Source organism: Echiichthys vipera, assembly GCF_963691815.1.
Source record: "Echiichthys vipera genome assembly, chromosome: 10".
NCBI classification, from domain to species: domain Eukaryota; kingdom Metazoa; phylum Chordata; class Actinopteri; order Perciformes; family Trachinidae; genus Echiichthys; species Echiichthys vipera.
In genome coordinates this window covers 29,734,064-29,758,089 of record NC_139835.1, presented here as the reverse complement: position 1 = coordinate 29,758,089, position 24,026 = coordinate 29,734,064, and the positions used below count along the sequence as shown (strand labels likewise).

Here is a 24,026-nt window from a genome sequence, read left to right as displayed (position 1 = left end):
CCGGCAAGTTGTTGTGATTTTGACAAAGGAAGCAAAAAGCGTATTCTGACCAGGCGGAGCGCCACCTACTGTACCGGAGGTCACGTAGCTCCCGTCATTTCCCCCATTCTCGCCCGCTCATGGATACGGGTGAACCTCAATAATCTGAATATTCCTTTAACTAGGTAAAGACCATTTCGGGGTTACTGGTGTGCATGTAAACGCACTGACTCGTGTGGTGTCAGGGGATTATAGGTGGTTTGTGGGTTAGAGGACCTCGCTGAGGCTGGAAGTGATGACGGCCGAGAACTTTCTGAAGTTTCTGGAAGAGGCTGAAGTCTGGGCGCAGTCGAGCGTGAGGAGCTGCAGGGTGGAGGTCAGTAGGTCCTGAGTTTGAAGACCTTGCTCAGCCTGGAGGTGGCGCTGGAGTAGACGAGGAAGGAGCCTTCACTGGTGCTGAAGTGTTCCCAGTCTCTGCAGCCGAGCGTGGGCAGACTGTGGACCGGAACAAAGCCCTCGTAGCCCTGCCACCTGAAAACACACAACATACAGAGATGTGACCAGACAATATCAAAGTCTGCACCAACAGACAACAACAGACAACAACATACAACAAACCAACAAATACCAACAAAAAAACAACAGACAACAACAAACCAACTACAAACCAACAGACAACAATACAAACCAACAACACACCAACAGAAAACAACACAAACCAACAGACAACAACACAAACCAACAGTCTACAACACAAACAAACAGACAACAACACAACCAACAGACAACAACAGACAACCAACAGACAACAACACAAACCAACAACAAACCAACAGACAATAACACAAACCAACAGACAACAACACAAACCAACAGACAACAACATACAACAACAAACCAACCGACAACAATACAAACCAACAGACAACAACACAAACCAACAGACAACAACACAAACCAACAGACAACAACATACAACAAACCAACAAATACCAACAAAAAACAACAGACAACAACAAACCAACAACAAACCAACAGACAACAATACAAACCAACAACACACCAACAGAAAACAACAAAAAACAACTGACAACAACACAAAGCAACAGACAACAACACAAAGCAACAGACAACAACACAAAGCAACAGACAACAACACAAACCAACAGGCAAAAACACAAACCAACAGACAACAACACAAAGCAACAGACAACAACACAAAGCAACAGACAACAACACAAACCAACAGACAGCAACAAACAACAAACAACAAGACAACAACACAATCCAACAGACAAAAACACAAACCAACCGACAACAACACAAACCAACAGAAAACAACACAAACCAACAGACAAACACAGACAACAACGCAAACCAACAGACAACAACACAAACCAACAGACACCAACACAAACCAACAAACCAACAACAACAACACAAACCAACAGACAGGAAGTCAGACCTGTAGACGACACTGTTCAGAGAGTAGGAGCTGCCGTCATGAGAGTTTGCCACAACCAAGAATTTCTCCTCTCCGATGGTGAAGAACTCCCAGTCCACAGCACTGAAGACAACAGCAACAACAACAACAACAACAACAACATATCACCACAGTCTCTTTTAAAGGGCAGTTCCACTGTTTTGTGCCGTTTGCTCCCTGTTCTCGACCCTCTCTTGAAATGTATCACTTCCTGTAAAGCCCTGTTGTTCTCAGAGACTCCACCTGGAGACTCACCTGTGCGTGAGGATGTCCTGGAAGCGTATGAAGGTCTGTGCAAACGTGTTGAGCTCATACACGGTGGAGTTAATGCTGTAGAGACTCGGCCCGTGACCCGTAACCTTCTGACTGTTGGCGACGGCGAGAAAGTATCTGCCGTCGATCTGAAACGTCTCCCAGTCGGTCGCTCCCACCGTCTGCAGGAAGAGGAACAAACGAAGATGGTGAAGGCAATAAATGCAAATGCCACGATGTAACAGGTCACATGACCCGGGTGTTTTACATTAAAATATAAATAAATAAGATGGAGTCCAAAAGATCGGGTTAAGACAGAATAAAGATCAAGTCGGGACTGATGTCAAGAAGGTGACTCGGCTGGGAACCAGAGGGTCGCCAGGTCGAGAACCTGTGTGAACATGAATGGAGCGTGGACTGGTGGCTGGAGAGGTGCCAGTTCATCTCCTGGGCACTGCCGAGCTGTTGAGCAAGGCTCCGAACCCCCAAACTGCTCGGGGCGCTGAGCCATTGGCAGCCCCCTCGCTCTGACATCTCTCCATTAATTGCATGTATAAAGGTCCTGTTTCCTAGAGGAGAATGATTCATGTTTGACTGACTTCATACTGGCTTTTCTGGAGGACTTTGGGTTCATGATCCCAGTATTTCTAAAATCCTGGTTACTCTGCAGTTCCCTTCTTTTCTCCTTCCACTTTTGGACACTTCCTGGGAGAAATTTGATTTAAATATACATCTGTCTCTGTTCGTCTCTATGTGCCCTGTGATAGACTGGCGTCCTGTCCAGGGTGGACCCCGCCTCACGCCTAATGTCAGATGGGATCGGCTCCAGCCCCCCACGACCCCGACAGGGACAAGAGGCTGAAGATGGGTGGATGGATGATTAGTCGCCATAAGAATCGAAATACATTGTTTCTAGCGGGAGAAAGATGTAACTGCAGGCGAGCCTCCATCTTGTCACTGTTTCTGCGTTTAAATAGTAGTTGTACTCGTCCTCCTTCACTTCCCCGCCGCCATCTTAAAGGTCGTTCCAATAGTCTGAAAAACTGAAGGTAACTTGGTGAGATCGACCCTCGGAACGCTGAGTGATCAGTGAACAACGATGGTCACTCCAGAGGTGGATATCACCCACAATGCACTGCAGTTATTCATTGGGTGGAGGAGAATCCCTCCACGGGTCAGTGGCAGGAACAGACGTAAAATTCTGCGATTAATCACCACTAAAGAAGAACAATCTGCATAAATAAAGCAACTGCTGTTCCAATTACCTTCTGTCCTTACTACAAGCCTGACTCACAAGTTGGACGTTCCAGATTTCAGATTACAAGTGAACGCAGCATAACCTTGGTCCAGGGGCTGTCAGCAGCGTCACCAATATGGCGGCGTTTTTCCATTTAGAGCAGGAACGTCACCACAGACACACAGATGTGAAAACTCAGCAAAGAGGCAACAAGTGCGTTCATTAGTGGCTCACATGATCAATCATTGTTTTAACTCAGGAACTGAAAGAGGTAACTTGGTGAGATCGACCCTCGGAGGGATGACGGTCACTCCAGGGGTGTATATCACCCACAATGCACTGCAGTTATTCATTTGGTGCAGGAGAATCCATCCACGGGTCGGTGGCAGGAACGGACGTAACTGGAGTACTTTTTTAAATATCTCTAGATTCTCTGGGACTTTTGGGTTCTGGGTGCAATGCCTCCTGCAGCCTCTAGAGGACACCAGCAGTGTGTTATTCCTGGCACCAGCCTGTGAACTGAGATCTATTTGTAGATCTATTACACGGAGCGTAAACACAGAGTTTAATGTGTTCTGGCTGTGACTGCTTCTCTCAGAAGTTGAATTAAAGGTTCAGGTGGTTTCATGAAGCTTTAACATGTTTTTGTGTGGTTTTAAAATCCAATAAAGTGAGATGATCCGCCCTGATGGACGAGCCCGAACAGTCTGCTGCTGGAAACCCCCTCACACACACACACACACACACACAGACGCACAATTAATTACACTCCTCTGGTTTCCTGTGTTTTAATTGGAGGGTTTCGTTTCCTTTTTAATCAGAGCGTCATGAACTAACTGAGCAAAAAGACATTTTCATAAATGTGAAAGTGATTTTTAAAGAAGTGCTTTCATGTGAACATCTGTCGTCACATTTACAGTTTTATTACGGTTTGACCTTTGAACTGCAGGACGTCCTGCCTTCAGAGTTATTACAGGAGGCAGTGAAGGAGCAGAGAACACGCAGCTCAGAGGCAGCGGGTCAGCTCTTTCATATACAGTCTTATTTTAATAATAAGGAGGTTGCAGCTGCAAATAAAGACGTTTTTTCATCATCTACTGATCTCCTGAACTCCATCAGACTGTGAGGAATAGACCGGGTCTGGAGTCAAAGACACTAAAGTTAAGGCTGAAACGAGTCAAAATGCACACAAGACAGGGAAAAGTCACCTAAGAGAAAGTGTCAAAATACTTATGACAATGAGACAGATTCAGAAAAACATAGAAGAAAGAAGGAGGGACCATGCGCGGACATTTCAAACAATGGCGGTGAAAGGTTCACGTTGGTGTGATGCGGAGGTGGAGTGTTTACTGCAGATTTGGTCGATGAAAAGATTCAAAAACAGTCGACAAGACGCACAAAAACTCCGAGGTCTACGGAAAGATCTGGAAACAAAGCCACGCATCGCCATGACGTCATCAATGCGTGTGACGTGTTACGGCGTGATGACGTATAGGCAGCAAGAAGCATTCGCCGAGGCCCAGGTAGTGTGAGTACAAACGGGCCTGGAGGGGGGGACAAGGACCCTAAAGCACGGGGCACGGGACGGAGGCACAGTGGGAGGGCGCCCTTAAGAGTTAAATCCTGAGATGTTTCACACCTTCAGCCTGTGGAAGAAGCTCAAGAGCTGTGTCGTCTTCATGGAAACTAATAATGATAAACTTGATTTATACATGTAGCACTTTTCTTGAACAGTCACTGCATTACTTTGATACTAAAGAGAACTTAAAAACAAGAGATTTACGGAGGTTTAATCTGGATGGACATGAGACATAATGATATCCTGGGGAAGTGTAAGTCACACCGAATGATATCAACATGGATTTCATGTCCGCGTGTTCACATTTCACTGAGTTATTATGAACAAAAGGAGGAGGGAGAGGTTCGACGCTAAACTTCAGGCAGTATCTTCGCCTCTCCTTCGACTCTCTCACGTGATTTTGCTCAAACTATGTCATGTTGAGGGCGCTACACCCTCAAAAACGAACAATAGCAGCCCGGACCTTTCTCACACAGACTTAACAAAGTCACGATCTGCTGATAAGGACAATAGAAGGGCACGGCACGGACGCACAGTGGGAGTGCACCCTACAACACCTTTGAAACAAACCCAGTTGCAAACCCCCCCCACAAGACAGAGACAAGTCCGAGTCCAAACTAGACATAAATGATGGAAAGAACAAAGGAAATAAGATGCAGGATGTAATAAACTTTCTGCAGAACGTGGAGAGATGGAAGTCTTTGGGCCTGTAGTGTTGAATCAGATGAGGAGTCGCAGACGGGCTGGAAACACCGGGCTTGATGACAAAGTTGCACTGGCGACAGTTAACTCAGTGAGACAGAGACGCTCTCACCACTGACAGAAAAGAGCTGCAAAAGACGCCGAACGTCCCTTTAATCCAGACAGACATCTTCAATCAGCATTAAGACTAAAATACCACACTGAGCCGTGAGTCAGCGGCTGTTAGCGTCTGATTCACTGTGATTACCGTGATGATCCTCTTCATCACGTCTGTCTGCTCTCTGCTGTCGTACAGCTGTGTTTCAGAAATGACTGAATAAGCATGATTTATCTATGTCAGGGGTCTCATCTCATCTCATCTTCAGCCTCTTATCCGGGGTCGGGTCTCAGGGGCAGCAGCTTTAGCAGGGGACCCCAAACTTCCCTTTCCCGGGCCACATTAACCAGCTCTAACTGGGGGATCCTGAGGCGTTCCCAGGCCAGTGTGGAGATCTAATCTCTCCACCTGGTCCTGGGTCTTCCCCGAGGCCTCCTCCCAGCTGGACGTGCCTGGAACACCTCCCTAGGGAGGCGCCCAGGGTTCATCCTTACCAGATGATCCTGAACCACCTCAACTGGCTCCTTTCAACGCAAAGGAGCAGCGGCTCTACTCCGAGTTCCTCACGGATGCTGAACTTCTCCCCCTCTCTCTAAGGGAGACTCCAGCCCCCCTCCTGAGGAAACACATTTCACACGCTTGGACCTGGACCTGGTTCTTTGGGTCCTGACCCAGCTTTCATGACCACAGGTGAGGGTAGGAACAAAGATTGACCGGTAGAGCGAGACCTTTGCCTTCCTCAGGTCTCTTCTTCGTCACAACGGTGCGATAGAGCGACTGGGGTCTGCAGTCTTTAATGTCAGAAGAGACATTTTCTTCCACCAAATAAAATGTACCTGCAGCCGCATAACACATTTGTTGTCACAGCTCATAAAGTTCTATGTATATTTATATGATATACAGACGAATCCGGCGAGGTACTGGAAGTGAATAAGCCTCCATCACTGCAGTGGCGTCTCCCTCCAGTGTGCGCGCACTTGAATGGGAGCTGTCATTAGAAGTGAACCTTTTCTACTTTTACCTGTGCGTTTGATGCAGCATCAATTTTGACAACGACGTCGAGGAAGTCTGGAAGAACCCGCACAATTCTCTACGGGGAAACTTCCATTTTGGGAAAAAAACTGCAGTAATGGCGGCGCCGCTAGATGCCGAAACACACAAACGGCTCACCAGATGCGTCTTCACACCTTTTTTAATGGAATTCCATTGCTAGGCGACATCCTATGTCCTCGTTAACTTCCTGTCACCTGATGTAATTCAACAGGAAGTACACTTGGACACATTTAGAATGTTTATGTTAACTTTAAAAAGGTCTGTGCTAACACGCTAACGGTAGTTTGTTGCATTGATGACATTATAGAACGACAATAATGAAAACTGTTGACATTTTATTCCTATTATACCTGTTTTTACATTTTTGTTGTTTGCTATTTTGTCACCACATGTTAAGCATACAGGTAAGTTGCATCGTTGGCCATGAAAGCAAATGAATCGGCCCACGCAACACTCAAACATTGGGGGATTTATCCACGGTTAGCATACCATGAAACTCATGATTAGCCACCTGAAAGGGAAAGGCGATGGGCCGTAGCCTTGAACTCCAAGATATGAGGTGTTCCCTTTGAAAGATCGTCCACCGTGCAAAAAAACCAAGTTATTTATTTCAATGGGTTGGTTTGGCAAAGCCACAGGGCGCCACTGAAGAGAGACAAAGACTACAGACACTGACCGGGATGCTCTGGAAGGTCTGGAAGCACCCGTCCACCCAGACGTAGATGGTTGAGCTGATGGTGGTGGTTTGGCCGTTGAAGGTGTTGGCGACCACCAGGAAGTGGTACGGTCCGACGGAGAAGAACTCCCAGTCATACGCTCCGGACGTGGGCAGAGTCTGGTTCACCTCGAACAGCTAGAGGGACGAAGAAGGCGTGTTTTTAGTGTGTTTGTGAGGACGGCATGTTTTTAGTGTGTTTGTGAGGACGGCGTGTTTTTAGTGTGTTTGTGAGGACGGCGTGTTTTCAGTGTGTTTGTGAGGACGGCATGTTTTTAGTGTGTTTGTGAGGACGGCGTGTTTTCAGTGTGTTTGTGAGGACGTCTAGTTTTCAGTGTGTATGTGAAGATGGCGTGTTTTCAGTACATTTGTGAGGACGGCGTGTTTTCAGCGTGTTTATGAGGACGGCGTGTTTTCAGCATGTTTTCAGCGTGTTTGTGAGAACGGCGTGTTTTCAGCATGTTTTCAGCGTGTTTGTGAGGACGGCGTGTTTTCAGTGTGTTTGTGAGGACGGCGTGTTTTCAGCGTGGTTGTAAGGACGGCGTGTTTTCAGCGTGTTTTCAGTGTGTTTGTGAGGACGGCGTGTTTTCTGTGTGTTTGTGAGGACGGCGTGTTTTCAGCATGTTTTCAGCGTGTTTGTGAGGACGGCGTGTTTTCAGTGTGTTTGTGAGGACGGCGTGTTTTCAGCGTGGTTGTAAGGACGGCGTGTTTTCAGCGTGTTTTCAGTGTGTTTGTGAGGACGGCGTGTTTTCTGTGTGTTTGTGAGGACGGCGTGTTTTCAGCGTGTTTTCAGCGTGTTTTCAGCGTGGTTGTGAGGACGCCGTGTTTTCAGCGTGATTGTAAGGACGGCGTTACCTTTGTGTCCGGGTTCCACCTGTAGATCACACTGTGGATGTCGTGGTTGGAGTCTCGGGCTGAGGACAGAGAGACACTTTTGAACATTGATGACACAGAAGTAGATTAAAATCGGTAAAATGTCTCGTTAAGAAAACTTTCTATAGGAGTGAAAGAGACAAAGGAAGAAGATAAAATAGGTTTTTCGTCTTTTATTCTTAAGTTAAATAAAGAATAAATAATAAAGAATAAAAAGTTACGCCATGAGATTTTTTCTGGAAGTACTGTTTTAGTTTTAGTTTTAACTTTCTGCTTTTATTCTGAAGGCTAGGGGGTGTCATAAAGTCCTGTTGGTGCTTTAAATGTGTGTGTGTGTGTGTGTGTGTGTGTGTGTGTGTGTGTGTGTGTGTGTGTGTGTGTGTGTGTGTGTGTGTGTGTGTGTGCTTGATCTAACCACAGTACACCTGCGTGGACTGACTTACTTTCTTTCTTTCTTCTTTCAAACGGTCAGATAATAAACAATTTCCTTCTTTTCAGCTCTGATCATTGAGTGTGTTTTATCTTCACAGGACACACACACACACACACACACACACACACTCACACACACACACGCACGCACACACACACACAGACCACATGAATGGCGGAAGTGTGTTTGATGTTAATGGTTCAATCAAACACAACACAAACAGACGGACAGACGAGGGGAAATGAGCACTGAACTCTCTGAAGTCAGGTGAAAACCATCACCTCCTTAACGAGTCAGGACGGAAATTAAACATTTAATGAACCGTTTTTATTGAAGACCCATTATGAGCTAATCAGGAGCTTCTTTTACAGCTTCTTCATCGGCTAAAGATGATTGTTTTATGTTCGTTTAGCTGGATGAAGATTTGTAGAGTGCTCTTCCGCAGTGCTCACCTGGTGATATGTTACATAAATACGAATGTCATCTGCATAAGGTAGCATATTTCTTTGTTTTTTACAATCTGCGACAGTGCGAGCGTGCCGATATCGAACAGAAGAGGCCCGAGAATAGAGCCTTGGGGGACGCCACAGGTCATTTTTGTACGCTCACGTGTATATTTACAAATCAACACAAAAAATGAGACCAAGACCATAACTAGAGCAGTCTCCGTGCTCCCTTTACTTCCATCTGATTAACAGTTATTTATGTAGCGTGAGTCTAGAGCTTTTATTGTGAAAGGTAAGAACTGAAGAAGTGGACTATCTACGCTGCCTTCGTCGAGGTGGAAGAGATAAAATAGTTTCCCGTCTTATCCGCGGATGTACGAGGTCTCGTAGCGGACATCTGTGTTGTTATAATCCTCATAAGTTAAGGAGCAATGTGACTTATTTTATGTATTTATTTGTATTAAATTTGACTGACTTTATTTATTTTAAAATGCAGTCATTAGTGTTAATGATTGGATGTTAACATATATTTTTCTGATATTTATCAGACTTTTTTTCATATTTTACTTACATTTTACTCACAATAAACTTATATCTTATCATTCTTTTATTTTTATTTTTAAGTTAAGGAGCAATTTGATTGGTTCAAGTCAAGTCAAGTCAGTTTTATTGTCAAAAATTGCAATATGCATGACATACAAAATGCAAAAAATGAAATTACAGTCCTCTCAGACCCAGTGCAATCGGCATATATATATACAACATAATAAAAAAAATAAAAATCTACAAAGAGTAAAAAATGTAAAGTGGCAGTGGATTGTAAAGTGAATAAGATAATAATAATAAATAGACAGTAACAGTGCAATGACATTTGTTGAATTGAGGTAGAGCGGTATTGTTCATTAAAGTGAGGTAGTGCAGTGAAGTGCAAATAGCAGTTCGAGTCCGAGTTCAGATGTAATGTGTGTGTGTGTGTGTGTGTGTGTGTGTGTGTAGGGGGGGGGGGGGCGACGATTGGTTGATGTATTTATTTGTATTAAATTTGACTGACTTTAATAAGGTTAACATCCAGACATTACTGTTAATGATTGGATGTAAACATATTTTTCCGATATTTATTTTGTCATACTTTACTCAAACTATTTTTGTATTCTTTCAAATTTAATTTTGTGCATTTAAGTAAAATAATAAGACTTTTTTTGCACAATTGACTTATTTTTTCTGACATTTGTTCTTTGTTTGTGTCATTTATTTCTAATTTTCAGACATTTTTGTACAGTTTAGTCACATTTATCAGACATTTGTTGTTGAATTAATATATATTTATTTATATTTTTTAAGTTAAGGAGCAATGTGATTGGCTGATGTATTCATTTGTGGTGCAAAAGCCTCGAAAAATCGACCTTGATCAGAAAAAACAGATTAAAAATATTATTATTTCGTTGTGTAATATTTGCGCTCTGTGTGAAAGTACACGAGAAAAAAAAACTGTCCAAAAAAATATATTGACGTGTGCAAAAAAGAAAATGTAGCCCCCGGTTTTGGACAGTAGCCAGGCTGCTCGCGCTAGCCATGTGGCTAACGGTAAGAATAAGTCACTAATGGCGCCGTCTACTAAATATTTGTGTTTAAATCCATTTTTCACCTCGTCTGTGATTGGCCACCACCAGGAAGCTGTGGTTGTGGATGTGGAAGGCCTCCCAGTCCATCGCAGAGTGAGTCTCCAGAGTTTGGTGCCGGAGGAAACGCCGCCGCCGCTGATTCCACCGGTAGATGACTGACAGCTCAGGCTCCGCCTCCCTGGAGTTCGCCACCACCAGGAAGATCTGAAGAGACACAGCACAGGGATTCATCTGCTGAAGCGTCTCAGTTCTCATGAGACGGGGCGGCAGACGCGGAACTCAGTCCGTAGGTGACTCGGCTGGGAACCGGAGGGTCGCCGACTCGGCTGGGAACCGGAGGGTCCCCGGTTCGAGTTCCTGTGTGGACCATGAATGTAGCGTGGACTGGTGGCTGGAGAGGTGCCAGTTCATCTCCTAGGCACTGCAGAGGTGACATCTCTCCATTAATTGCATGTATATAGGTCCTGTTTGTGCGTGTGTGTGTGTGTGTGTGTGTGTGTGTGTGTGTGTGTGTGTGTGTGTGTGTGTGTGTGTGTGTGTGTGTAACCTGAATAATAATAATAGAGTGAAAAAGAAAAACAGTATGGTACATGGTGTATGTGGAAAGAGTCTGGCAGAGCTTCAAGGTAACGTGTGTGTATGTGTGTGTATGTGTGTGTGTGTGTGTGTGTGTGTGTGTGTGTGTGTGTGTGTGTGTGTGTGTGTGTGCACCACCTATACTGTACAACCCCGACCAACACAATGCGACCAGGAGACCTCAAACAGAAACCCTTCTCTTTGCCTTTCGACCTTTTAGAAGTCGCTCTTTCCTCCGAGGGAACCCTGGAGGATACGTGTATTTGTATTTAAGCGGATTTCTAACCTTGAAAACACGACGCTTCAAATCAAAGTCCCACTAAATACGTAAAAACTACTCTGCAGTGATTCATATTTTGTAGCTGGGACTCAGCTCTCTGCACCTGGCCTCGCTCTCGCCCTGCTTTTGAGTGGAGGTGGACTTCTCCCACGCTTTTAAGACCTTGAACGCACCGTTATAAAGGACCATTCCCTCACCGTGTCGTCGATGGTGAAGTGTTTCCAGGCCCGAGCCTCCTGAGTGCTGATGTTCTGGTGCAGCTGGAACGACCCGTTTCTCCACTTGTAGATCCCCGACCCGGGCCGCGAGTCCCTGCAGGACGAGACGCAGAGGACACGGGTTAGTCCTTGGGGTCCTCACAGGACGACCTCTGACGTCTGTCTCAGTACCTGTTGGCTGCAGCCATGAACAGGCCCTCGGACGGGATGGAGAAGACCTCGACGTCGAAGGTCTCCGAGCTGGTGTACAGGTCCTGGTAGTCCTCCACGTAGTCCAGACGCTCCGGATCTGCAGAGGACGCGTGCGACAGCAGAGACACACGTGAAGGTTAGGAAGTTTAAAGGTGTGACGCAGGATTTTATTATAGGTTTTGTGCTTTTTGAGTAAAAGTCCGTCTGTTTGTGTCCCCGACAGGTTCGTCACAGCCACAACAGCAAAGGGTTTCATTATATAATACTTTTTCTCGTAAAAGGACGAAGATTTTACACATTTTATTTATATTTTTCAGACATTTTTACCACATTTTTTCCACATTTTATCAGACATTTTCTGGAGAATTTACTATTTTATTTCATACATTTGTTGTTCAATATATATATTTACTTTTCATGCATTTTTTGTACAAGCTACTAATATTTTTAGCTTTTTTACCACATTTAAGTAATATTATCAGACATTTTTTGTACAATTAATTTATATTTTTTCCCAAAGAAATCCACATTTAGATTTTTCAGACTTTTCTACAAAGTTTACTAATATTCTTCAGACATTTTTTGACATTTTAGAAATATTTATTAAACATCTTTTGTACAATTGAAATTTTTTTAAAGTTATTTTACTAATATCTAATATTCTTCAGACATATTTTGTGCATTTTACTTTTTACTGTAATTATCAGAATTTTTTTTATTTAAATTTAAATTCATTTTAAAGAAAATTTACAATTTTTTTCATGCATTTTTTTCCACATTTTAGTATAATCAGACATTTTTACCATATTTAAGTAATATTATTAGACATTTTTTGTACAATTTACTTCTTTTCTTCAGACATTTGTTGTTGAATTAACTAATACTATCAGACAATTTTTTTAACCACATTTTAGTAATATTATCAGACATTTTCTGGAGAATTTACAGTTTTTTTTCATACATTTGTTGTTCGATATATATATATATTTATATTATCAGACATTTTTTGTACAATTTACTTCTTTTCTTCAGACGTTTGTTGTTGGATTAATATTTATTTTTCAGACAGTTTTTGTACAATTCACTTATATATATTTTTTTAAAGCCACATTTAGATTTTTCAGACTTTTCTACACACTTTAGTAATATTCTTCAGACATTTATTGGATATTTTATTTATTTTTTCAGACACCTTTTGGGGCATCTTATTCATCAGACTTTTTTATTTTTTATTTTACAGTTTAGTAATTTTCTTCAGATATTTTTTGACATTTTAGAAATTTTCATCAGACATTTTTTGTACGATTGACATTTTTTTTTAGATATTTTACTAATATTTATCAGAGTTTTTTAAATGTATTTATTTATTTTTACAACATACAAACATTTTGCGACATTTTTTGGATATTTTACTTATATTTTTCAGACATATTTTGGGGTATTTTACTTTTTACTATATTTATCAGACTTTTTTTAAAATGTATTTATTTATTTTCAAACTGACGAACATTTTTAGAATTTTTTTGGATATTTTTTAATATTTTTCTTGTATTTTTTCAGACGTACTGATAAATAAATAAAGTACGAATAAGAATATTTCCAGACCCCAGATTCCTCATCATTTCTGCCTGCACTGTAAACATCCAGAGGACGGGTGAAAGCCCTGCAGACTCACTCTGCAGCAGAGTCGTCCACGTGAGTCCGTCACAGATGAACAGGCCTCTCCTCTGCGCGTTGAACCACAGCTGACCCTGCTCTGGTCCCGAACACGGAGGAGGATTTCCCAGAGTCACTCGGGCCTCTGCCTCTGCAGCACAACCACAAGAACAAACACCGCGTCCCCCTCAGTACAGAACAGGTACCTCAGGGTTTTTCATTCTACCGCCGACAGCTCGGAGGTGCGGTGATCCATCATTAAGATGGAAAGTCCCTCTTCCCGAGGAACAATCAGTGACAACATTAGATTATTGTCATTTCAGCGTCTGGATTTAAACGGTAACCGTATCTGACTGTGTGGTTGACAGACGCAGGTGAAACTGACAGCTCCGTGTTAATGAAGTGAAGGTAATGAAGGTTTTTTTTCGCCACTCCTTCAACCGCACGTCTTCATTACGAGCAGACAGAAACAGAGATGACTCTCTCTCCTATCGTTGCACATCAGTCGTCGTCTGCTGAAGGGAGACGACAGACAGACAGAGGCTAATGAGATCTCACTCGCCCCGGAGACGGGACGAACCCTGATTCAACCGAAAGATACACAAGTGCGCTTCAACATCGGGACGATAAACAACACTGAGCCCGACAGACGTGATGTCATCGTCAGTACTGTGAGGTTAGCACCTTCTGTTAGCGCCATTACAAGTATACCCAAATAGCAATTAGCAACTCCTGTTTGCAGTGTAGCCATGGATACAGACAGCTATCTGTGGGTTACAGTTGTTTAAAACTTTAAAACATGATGATTCTGGGGTCATCCCTATGTTCCCCGGGTCCTATGTTCCCACCGCAGGCACTGGCATTTGAATTTGGGACATTTTATTTATATTTATCTGACTTTTTAAGTGTTTTTGTTGATCCACAGCAAGAAATTGATTTATTACGCTAAAGCTACTGGTTTGCCTTCGAAACCTGGTGTTGTTCTCAAAGACGGCATATTCTAACATGCCGTCTATGGGCGCACTCACACTGTCCTTCCACACCTGGCCAAATCCGGTTTTTCAGCTAAAGCCTAGTGCGTTTGACCAGTGTGAGTGCAACCGCTCCGCGCATAACTGCGGTCAGCGGGCCGTCCACGACTGTCTTGATTTGATGAATGTAAGCGATGAAAAAGACCCCGGGATGATTTTACACCTGAATTACACTTTAAGGGTTAAAGAAACTTACACTATCTACACAAAACGAGGTATTTTGGTATGAAAACGTGCATTTTTAATTTAACCACATATCTGGTACCATAAAAACATATCTGGCATTTGTTACCAACCAAACTGCTTTAAAATTGGTAGAAAAATCAATGATTTTGTAATAGTGGATAGACCTGCTGCCGCCATAGACGTACATGCATTAGGAGGCGTGGCTCCCCCTGACCAATATGGGTTAGGGTTAGCTGTTAGCTTAGCACATGAAGGGTTAGCCGTGTTGGCTAATTGCTCCAATGAGCAGCAGCTGTATGTACGTATATGTATGAATACCTTGAACCTGAGTTAGTTACCTTTGCTGTGTGCAGTGCACCCAGCAGATGGTTCCCCTGATTCAGGTTTATATGTGAGTCACAAAGAGTTCAGTCTGCTGAACTTTATTGCCTCTCTGAGCCTCGGGCTGCTCGCCGTTGATCTCAACCACAGACGTTTAAGGGAATTCTTGTTGTCTCTCTTCAGATGTTTCAGAGTGATATCAGTTTCATTCCTCTATGAAAAGCCCATAACAAACGTTTGAGCCACACTAAACTCAGTGAGAGTCTGGTGGGTTATGCAGTTATCACCAATGGGGGGAAGTTATGCTAACATTAGCTGGCAAGCTAACAGGAATTTAGAGCACCTACTGTAAAATGTCAAACGGCATTACGGTTCCCCAATCTCCAACTAGCATACAGAATTTATTGCTAACATGTGTTAGCCTGGAGCTACAGCTTACATGTTGCAACATTTTGTTAGCAACAAGCTAGTCACCAATCCATTCAGCCTAACAGTCCGTTCAGTCTGACGTAACACCCTTTCAAAATAAGATTTCCGGGTCCAAACGCTCTGTTGAAACAAGACAGACAACAACACCTGAACATGCGAACAATTACGATCACCTCTTTGGTTGGTTAGACTCTTTTTCATCGATAAGAAAGAGGTAAAATGACAATTGTTTTTTAAAAACTCAGATCTGCTCAACGAACGGGGAAAACGGTACTGCCGCGTTGGAGAAATACAAGGCTTGGACCCGGAAATCCTATTTGAGAGGGGCATTACAGGGCGCCTCAAGGAAAGCAAGCAACTAGTTTGGAAATAAGTGAACCTTTGAGTTAAGGTTAAGTGCTAACTCACTAGCTACCCACAGTGTGTAGCTTTATGGCTACCCTGGCTAGCACAGTCTTTGTGTTACGCTACGCTAAATATGTCCAGATATCTGCTCATAAGTTGGACTGTTCTTTTACTATAAACCAGCGTTACTTGTTAGAAAGCAAGCTAATGTAAAGTTAGCGTTAGCTCTCTAGCTAACAAATTAAACGACAAATAAAACAACAAATCAAATGAAAAGTATGAACTATGATAGAAATGAGAGAAATCAGTAAAATTAGGGCTTATAAAATAAAACTTGGTGCATGTTATAAAACAGTTTGGTGTTCTGGTAAATTCGGCTTACTATGTTTTTGTAAAAATTTTGTAACTTTTACACGTAGCCTAGGTTAGCATCAGGAAGATTAGTGTCTTTGTGCTAAGCTAGGCTAACTACAGATCTGTTTCTGTACTAGCCAGAGATGAAACTGAGGACCGTCCGTAACCTTTGAATTATCAGACTGCATCGAAACGTCCAAAGTAAAAGTCCTGATCGTGACGGCTGCTTCAGACAGAGGGGGGGTGGACACAATAATAGGAACACACCTGTAGGCCGTCCATGTTGTTGTTTTGAAGCTAAATGTCAGTGCCTGTCAATTACTGTTGTCATGGAAACACACATCAAACAGTAGGACAGACCCGGGCTGTCAATCAAACAGCTGGACACACACACGCACGCACACACACACACACACACACACACACACACACACACACACACACACACACACACACACACACACACACACACACACACACACACACACACACACACACACACACACACACACACACACACACACACACACACACACACACACACACACACACACACACACACACACACACACACACACACACACACACACACAGAGTCCAGCTCTTCCATCCTGTCAGTCATTTTGTAGCTCATGTTACTGGATCACTGATACCATCACAACCTGAAGTTTACAGCTCACACACACACACACACACACACACACACACACACACACAGACTGTAACATAAACTCAACCAACCTGAACCGCCAACACTGAAAGGTAAGAGCGGTCAAAGTGCCCTCATGTGAGACCGATGCACTGTTTTTTTATATCGGGGTTACTCTACACAGGGCCATGCAGTGGGTATTTTGTTTTCAGCTCCGTCTGAGTTGACGAAGGTTAGTGATTTACTATTAGTGATAAGAAAAGTACGTTTTTTAAGTAAGTAAGTAAGTAAGTGCCCAGAGCAGTTGGGAATTCGGTGCTTTGCCAAAGGGCCCAGAAGGTAAACTGGCACCTCTGGAGCTACTAGTCCACCGTATGGGGACTTGAACCTGCAACAGTTCCCAAGCAAGTCCCTTTAGACCAGGGGTGTCAAACATACGGCCCATCGCGATGAACAGTTGATATAAACAGACACGTCCGATCTAATAAAAGGCTTGAAAACTGCCAAAACAATCATCTTTAAAAAGAAAAACATACTTATTTCAACCTAAATGTGAATGTTTGGATTTGAATTCATAAAAAAAACTCTACAGGGAAGCTACAGAACAACCCCTTCCTCTCCTCACCGTACGGGTAAACTGGTCCACGATGGTCCGGCTGGAGAGGGGTGGACTTTAGGACCTGGGGGACGGACAGCTCGGCCAGGCCGGGCTCCGAGGTCGGACACAATCTGGGCGTGGCATCTGAACCGGGAAGCAGAACCAGCTGACGCAGTAAACCCTGAACACGGACAGAACCGCGTAAACAAACAGACAAGGAAGTTAACGTGTTTTTAGCTACTCTCGGGTAAAGTCAGTCCGTCCGAAGTCCTGATCCGGATCACAGACTCACAGAGAAGCGGCCCCTCGACCTCCTTCTGCTGCCGATGAAGAACCTGGACCCTCTGGTGCTCAGAGCGCTGGGGAAGGACTGGACCTGTTTACTGGGAGACAGGGAGGAGAGTCCTGATCTTATAACAGTGAAACATGAAGCTCCAGTCCAAACCAGACCGGACCAGTCTGGACCAGTCTGAAGTGGTCTGCGGTGACTCACAGCTCCAGAGGCAGTCCACAGTCGATGGTCAGCGTGGCGTACGGTCCCGTGATGGCCAGCACCACGGTGTGCCAACGGTTATCGTCCAGTCCAACATCCTTGAAGCTCAGCCGGCTCCGCCCACCAGCGCCGGGGGGCTTGGCCAGGAAGTGGAGGCTGTTTTCTGAGACACGTAACCCTAGCAACAGCGAATCAGACGCCTCCTCCACCACAGAGAAGATGAACTCATTCCTCTGGAAACAGATGGAGAAACAGGTTAGACCGGGTTAGGCCGGACTAGACTAGACCAGACTGGGCCAGACTGGACAGGGCTGAACTAGACCAGACCAGCCTGATCCAGCTCAGACTAAATGAGACCGGGCCGGACAAGACCAGACTGGACCAGACCAGACCAGTCCAGACTAGAGCGGACTGGACCAGATAAGACCAGACCAACTAGACCAGACCAGACCCTAGAGCAGACCAGACCAGATAAGACCAGACCCACCAGACCAGACCAGACCAGACCGGACCAGTTTAGACTAGAGCGGACTGGACCAGATAAGACCAGACCAACTAGACCAGAACAGACCAGACTGGACCAGACCAACTAGACTAGACCAGACCAGACCAGACTGAACCAGACCAAACTTGATCAGACCAGACTGAACCAGACCAAACTTGATCAGACCAGACTGGACCAGACCAAACTAGACTAGATCAGACTGAACCAGACCAAACTAGACCAGACCAGACTGAACTAGACCGGACTGGACCAGACTAGACTAGACCCGGTTCTTCTCAGTTCTACCAGTTCACCTTCTGCCTCAGTCTCGGTATCTTGATGGTGGCGACCAATGAGAACTCAGCGGGGAAGTAGTCGCAGTTGCTGAAGATTTGGGAGGCGGGGAAACTCAGCGCTGTTGCCATGGCGCCCGCCAACCGGAGACCTCTGGACCCTTTGGACTGAACCATCTGCACCTGATTGGTCATTTCATTTCAGTTTTTATCTCATTTATCTCATCATACATTCAACCCCCCCAGTTTTTCATCATGTCCTACCTGTGGGGGCGGGGCTTGTCCCGGGCGTGGCAGGGCTCGGGTCAACAGGTCAAGAGGCAGCAGATCTACGGAGACAACACACACACACTTCTTACTGCTGCGGACACACTTTGGCTTTTTAAACATAGACAACAAAGAGGTTTTGTACTCTTTGTCATGAGTCCACCACGGCAGCCCTGAGGTTTCCTTGTGTGTGTGTCTTTTGTGTCCCTGTCTGTGCTGTGTGTGTGTGTGTGTGTGTGTGTGTGTGTGTGTGTGCATGTGGGCGTAGTTTCATCTCATCTTCAGCCTCTTATCTGGGGTCGGGTCTCGGGGGCAGCAGCTTTAGCAGGGACCCCAAACTTCCCTTTCCCGGGCCACATTAACCAGCTCTAACTGGGGGATCCTGAGGCGTTCCCAGGCCAGTGTGGGGATCTAATCTCTCCACCTGGTCCTGGGTCTTCCCCGAGGCCTCCTCCCAGCTGGACGTGCCTGGAACACCTCCCGAGGGAGGCGCCCAGGGTTCATCCTTACCAGATGATCCTGAACCACCTCAACTGGCTCCTTTCAACGCAAAGGAGCAGCGGCTCTACTCCGAGTTCCTCACGGATGCTGAACTTCTCCCCCTCTCTCTAAGGGAGACTCCAGACCCCCTCCTGAGGAAACACATTTCGGCCGCTTGGACCTGGACCTGGTTCTTTGGGTCCTGACCCAGCTTTCATGACCACAGGTGAGGGTAGGAACCAGGACTGAGCGGTAGATCCAGAGCTTTGCCTTCCTCAGCTCTCTTTTGGTCACAACGGTGCAGTAGAGCGACTGCAGCTCTGCCCCCGCTGCTCCGATTCTCCGGCCAAACTCACGCTCCATCGTCCCCTCACTCGTGAACAAGATACCGAGGTACTTGAACTCCTTCACTTGGGGTAAGGACTCATTCCCTACCTGGAGTACCTGGGTCCTGATCCAACACAAACCGTAACCCTCTTCCCCCTTAAAACGTCTGTACATTTGATTAGAAGAAGTATTAGAAGCAACGTAAGGATGTCATTTTTCAAACAGTGGTGGGTCACTGCTTTTCAAATTTGTGTAAGACTTTAAATCTAAATGCTTTTTTAACTCAAAGTCAAACAGTTTTATGCGGGTTGCTGCGTTCGGCGATCGTATTTCCCCCATCATTATTCACAGACGGCGTCCACAGGCAGCTCAGAAGCTCAATAAATGTTCATTCGGCTCCAAATACCGGCTCAAGAAAATCGCCAGTCCGTATAATAAAAACGCTATCGGCATCAGCCTTTGCAAATCCATATCGGTCGATCCCTACAGTCAAACCATGCAAGGATATAAAACGTGTGAATACGTAAAGTTGATTAGATGTTGACAGTGAAGGATTATCTCTCTGCAAGTTTCCAGCCCCTGGAAGTTGATGTTACACAACAGCGGGTTTTATCAGATCTCTTTCTAAAAGGATGTTTTCCTCTTACTGGGATTGATAAGTGTGTCTGCCACGTGGTCAGCGAGATATCAATTATCTGCTCTGAGATCAGAGATCAGAGATCACTCACAGATTAACAGTTTATTTTTAACACATTAACACCTCAGGGGACGTTTCATTCCTCTACCTGTGGCTTCAGTGGTGATCTAAAAATAAAACCAAAGGTGTGTGTTGAATTACAGTTATCAGCTTCTGGCAGCTCAGGTTCCTGTAATGAGGACGTGATGTTTTAAACGTTACGTCGAGCAGTTTTTATACTGAATATTATAAACATTTGAAGGTATTTGTGAGAAGCTGGTGTTAATTCCTGTCAATGTCAAAACACGTACAGCCCTGAAATCCTGAACAGAGTAAGGTAAGAATGAGGTCACATACAAAGTCACAAAAAGAGTAACAGAGTAATGAATGGAATTACAGAAAAGGGTTTAGAGTCATGTTCAAAGTAACATACAAAGGGAGGGTGTAAGTTATGGAGTAACGAATGTAATGTACGGAGTAATGTACGGAGTAACGTACGGAGTAACGTACGGAGTAACGTACGGAGTAACGTACGGAGTAACGTACGGTCGTATGTAGAGTAAGAAACAGGGTAACATGCAGAGTAACGCAATTATCCTACCGAGTAACATACATAGTGACATACAGAGTAACATACAGAGTAACGCATGGAACATACGGAGTAACAGGCAGAGGAACATACGGTAATGAACGGAGGTAAACGTACTTGTATACATAAAGAGTTACGGAGAATGTGTGTCTGTACAGAGTAACGTACAGAGTAACGTACAGAGTAACATACAGAGTAACATACAGAGTAACGTACAGACGTACGTAGAGTAAGAAACAGGGTAACATGCAGAGTAACATACAGAGTAACATACGGAGTAATACATTTAACCTACAGAGTAACATAAAGAGTAACGTATGGAGTAATGTACGGAGTAACGCATGGAACATACGGAGTAACATGCAGAGGAACGTACGGAGTAGCGAACGGAGTAGCGAACGGAGTAGCGAACGGAGTAGCGAACGGAGTAGCGAACGGAGAAACATACGGAGTAACACACAATTTAGGGAGTTATAAGGACTTGTATACATCAAGAGTTACAGAGTATGTATGTCGTACAGCGTAACGTACAGCGTAACGTACAGCGTAACGTACAGCGTAACGTACAGTGTAATGTACAGCGTAACGCATGCAACGTACGGAGTAACATACGGAGTAACATACAGAGTAACGCATAATTTAGGGAGTTATACGGACTTGTATACATAAAGAGTTACAGAGAATGTATGTCTGTACAGAGTGACATACGGAGTAATGTAAGTAACTTAGAGAATTATACAGACTTTTTATCCATACAGAGTAACAGAGAAAAACATACGGAGAACGTATATTTGTATTGTACGTGTGCAGTAGGCAACAACCTATGCTATAATGTGCATTAAGTCTTGTGATAGGGGCGGAAGTAGCTCAGTCCATAGGTGACTTGGCTGGGAACCGTAGGGTCGCTGGTTCAAGTCCCCGTGTGGACCATGTATGGAGCGTGGACTGGTGGCTGGAGAGGTGCCAGTTCATCTCCTGGGCACTTCCGAGGTGCTGTTGAGCAAGGCACCGAACCCCCAACTGCTCGGGGCGCTGGTCACTGGCAGCCCCCTCGCTCTAACATCTCTCCATTAATTGCATGTATAGGCCCTGTTTGTGCATGTGTGTATTTCGGGTCTGTGTGTGTAACATGTATAATAATAAGAGTGAAAAAATCCAATTTCCCCGTGTGGGATTAATAAAGTAATTCTTCTTCTTCTTCTTCTTCTTCATAACAGCAATTGTAACATTGAATATAGCAGCACCAGGAAGCCCAATCCTTACGTAATATCTCAAAAACATTTTTACTGTGTTGTCGCAGTGCTGGACACATCCTTCAGCCTCAAGCACAGACGGTACGGACAAACTGAGATCAACTGTGACAGAAACGAGATGAAAGAAGAGACGCAGAGGGAGTTTAAATCTTTGTCTCTTAACTGACGGCAGCAGCTCGATGTTTTTAGCTGGAATTCCCCTTTAAGCTCCTCCGAGGCTGTCTGTGTGTTTTGTTGCTGCAGCAGGATCAATGGGAGATGAATGGGAGATGAATGGGAGATAAATGGGAGATAAATGGAGGATGAATGGAGGGAGGGGACGACATGCATAGGAACAGATCTCACATTTCAAAGACACAGAAAAGGAAGCACAAAGCTGCACATAAAACACATGAAACACATGAAACACATGAAACACATGAAACACAGCGGCCGGGTCGGAGTCACCACATCCTGGTAGAGAATGGACTTGTACTTATAACACGCCTTTCTAGTCTTCTCACTACCCACAGCGCTTTTACACTACTTGTCACATTCACCCATTCACACAGATGGCAGTGGACCAACTATACCACCTATTCTGATCTAACCATACCCACTACGTTCACACACCCATGCGCAGCACGGGGACCAATTAAGGGTTCAGTGTCTCGCCCAAGGACAGTCTGATCGACATGTGGACCGAGGGAGCTGGGGATGAACCGCCGGTCCCTCGAATGGAGGACAACCCACTTATCCACTGAGCCACAGTTACCCCAAAAGAAGCAGTTTGTCACTTTGGTCAAGTTGGACTCCACTGAGTCGACGTTTTAGCGTTCTGCAACCAGCTGCAACATGAGTCGCCAAATTTCAATGCTTCCTTTTTTAAATTTTTTCACTCGTTCAGTAAATAACATACAACATGATACCTGACTGACAGGATAGTGAGAACTTCCATGAATCAAATCAAAAAGCCATGAATCAAGTTATCTTCGAAGTCTAGTTAGCTTAGAGTTAGCTTCTAGGTCCAGTTAGCTTAAAGTTAGCTTCTGGGTCTTGTTAAAAAGTTATCCTCAATGCCTGGTTAATTCTGAGTTCGCTTGAAAGTCCAGTAGCTTCTGGGTCTTTGTCAAAGAGTTTTCTTCTAAGTGAAGTTAGCCTAGAGTTAGCTTCTGGGTCCAGTTAGCTTCGAGTTAGCCTCTGGGTCTTGTTAAAAAATTTGCCTTAAAGTCTGGTTGATTCTGAGCTATCTTCAAAGTCCAGTTAGCTTCGAGTTAGCTTCTGAATCTTGTTAAAAAGTTATCCTCAAAGTCTGGTTGATTCTGAGTTAGCGCCAACGTCCAGTTAGCTTAGAATTAGCTTCTGGGTCCAGTTAGCTTCGAGTTAGCCTCTGGTTCTTGTTAAAAAGTTAACCTAAAAGTCTGGTTAATTATGAGTTAGCACCAACGTCCAGTTAGCTTAGAGCTAGCTTGTAGGTGTTGTTGACAGTTAGCTTCTGGGTCCTCTTAGTTCAGAGTTTGCTTGACCCCCGTCAGTCAATGAAACCCGACTGACCTCAGGCTGGATTGGTGACTAGCTTGTAGGCTAACAAGATACAACATGTAAATCAGATAGACTTGACATAACTGGAGGGTTTTTCTCTTTTAATGGAGCGAGGCTAAGAGTTTCCCCCGTCTCCAGTCTTTGTGTAAATGAAATCCACCTGTGGAGGAAGACAGACGACGGACTAACAAATCCACGATCCTGTGAATCCTGGAAAGAAGAACAAAGGTGGACTTCTCTTCTCTCCCTTCGTACCTGTACAGGGTCTCCAGCTCTGGCTTCGGACTCTGGTGGCGAGCAGCACCCATGTGAGCAGCAGGGAGCGACACGCCAACAT

At 44.5% G+C, this 24,026-nt stretch overlaps 1 protein-coding gene across 1 annotated transcript; it reads right to left on the bottom strand.

The window, feature by feature from the left end:
- Positions 1-356: 356 nt before the first annotated feature.
- Positions 357-24,026, bottom strand: LOC310953246 (thrombospondin-type laminin G domain and EAR repeat-containing protein-like; the record flags this gene model as incomplete). Its single annotated transcript, XM_083922208.1, has 15 exons — positions 357-510; positions 1,445-1,546; positions 1,718-1,896; positions 7,059-7,235; positions 7,953-8,011; positions 10,495-10,675; positions 11,525-11,639; positions 11,717-11,834; positions 13,413-13,544; positions 17,334-17,487; positions 17,599-17,689; positions 17,800-18,032; positions 18,598-18,759; positions 18,841-18,905; positions 23,945-24,026. 15 exons carry the CDS (start codon positions 24,024-24,026, stop codon positions 357-359), a joined length of 2,004 nt encoding a protein of 667 aa, XP_083778334.1.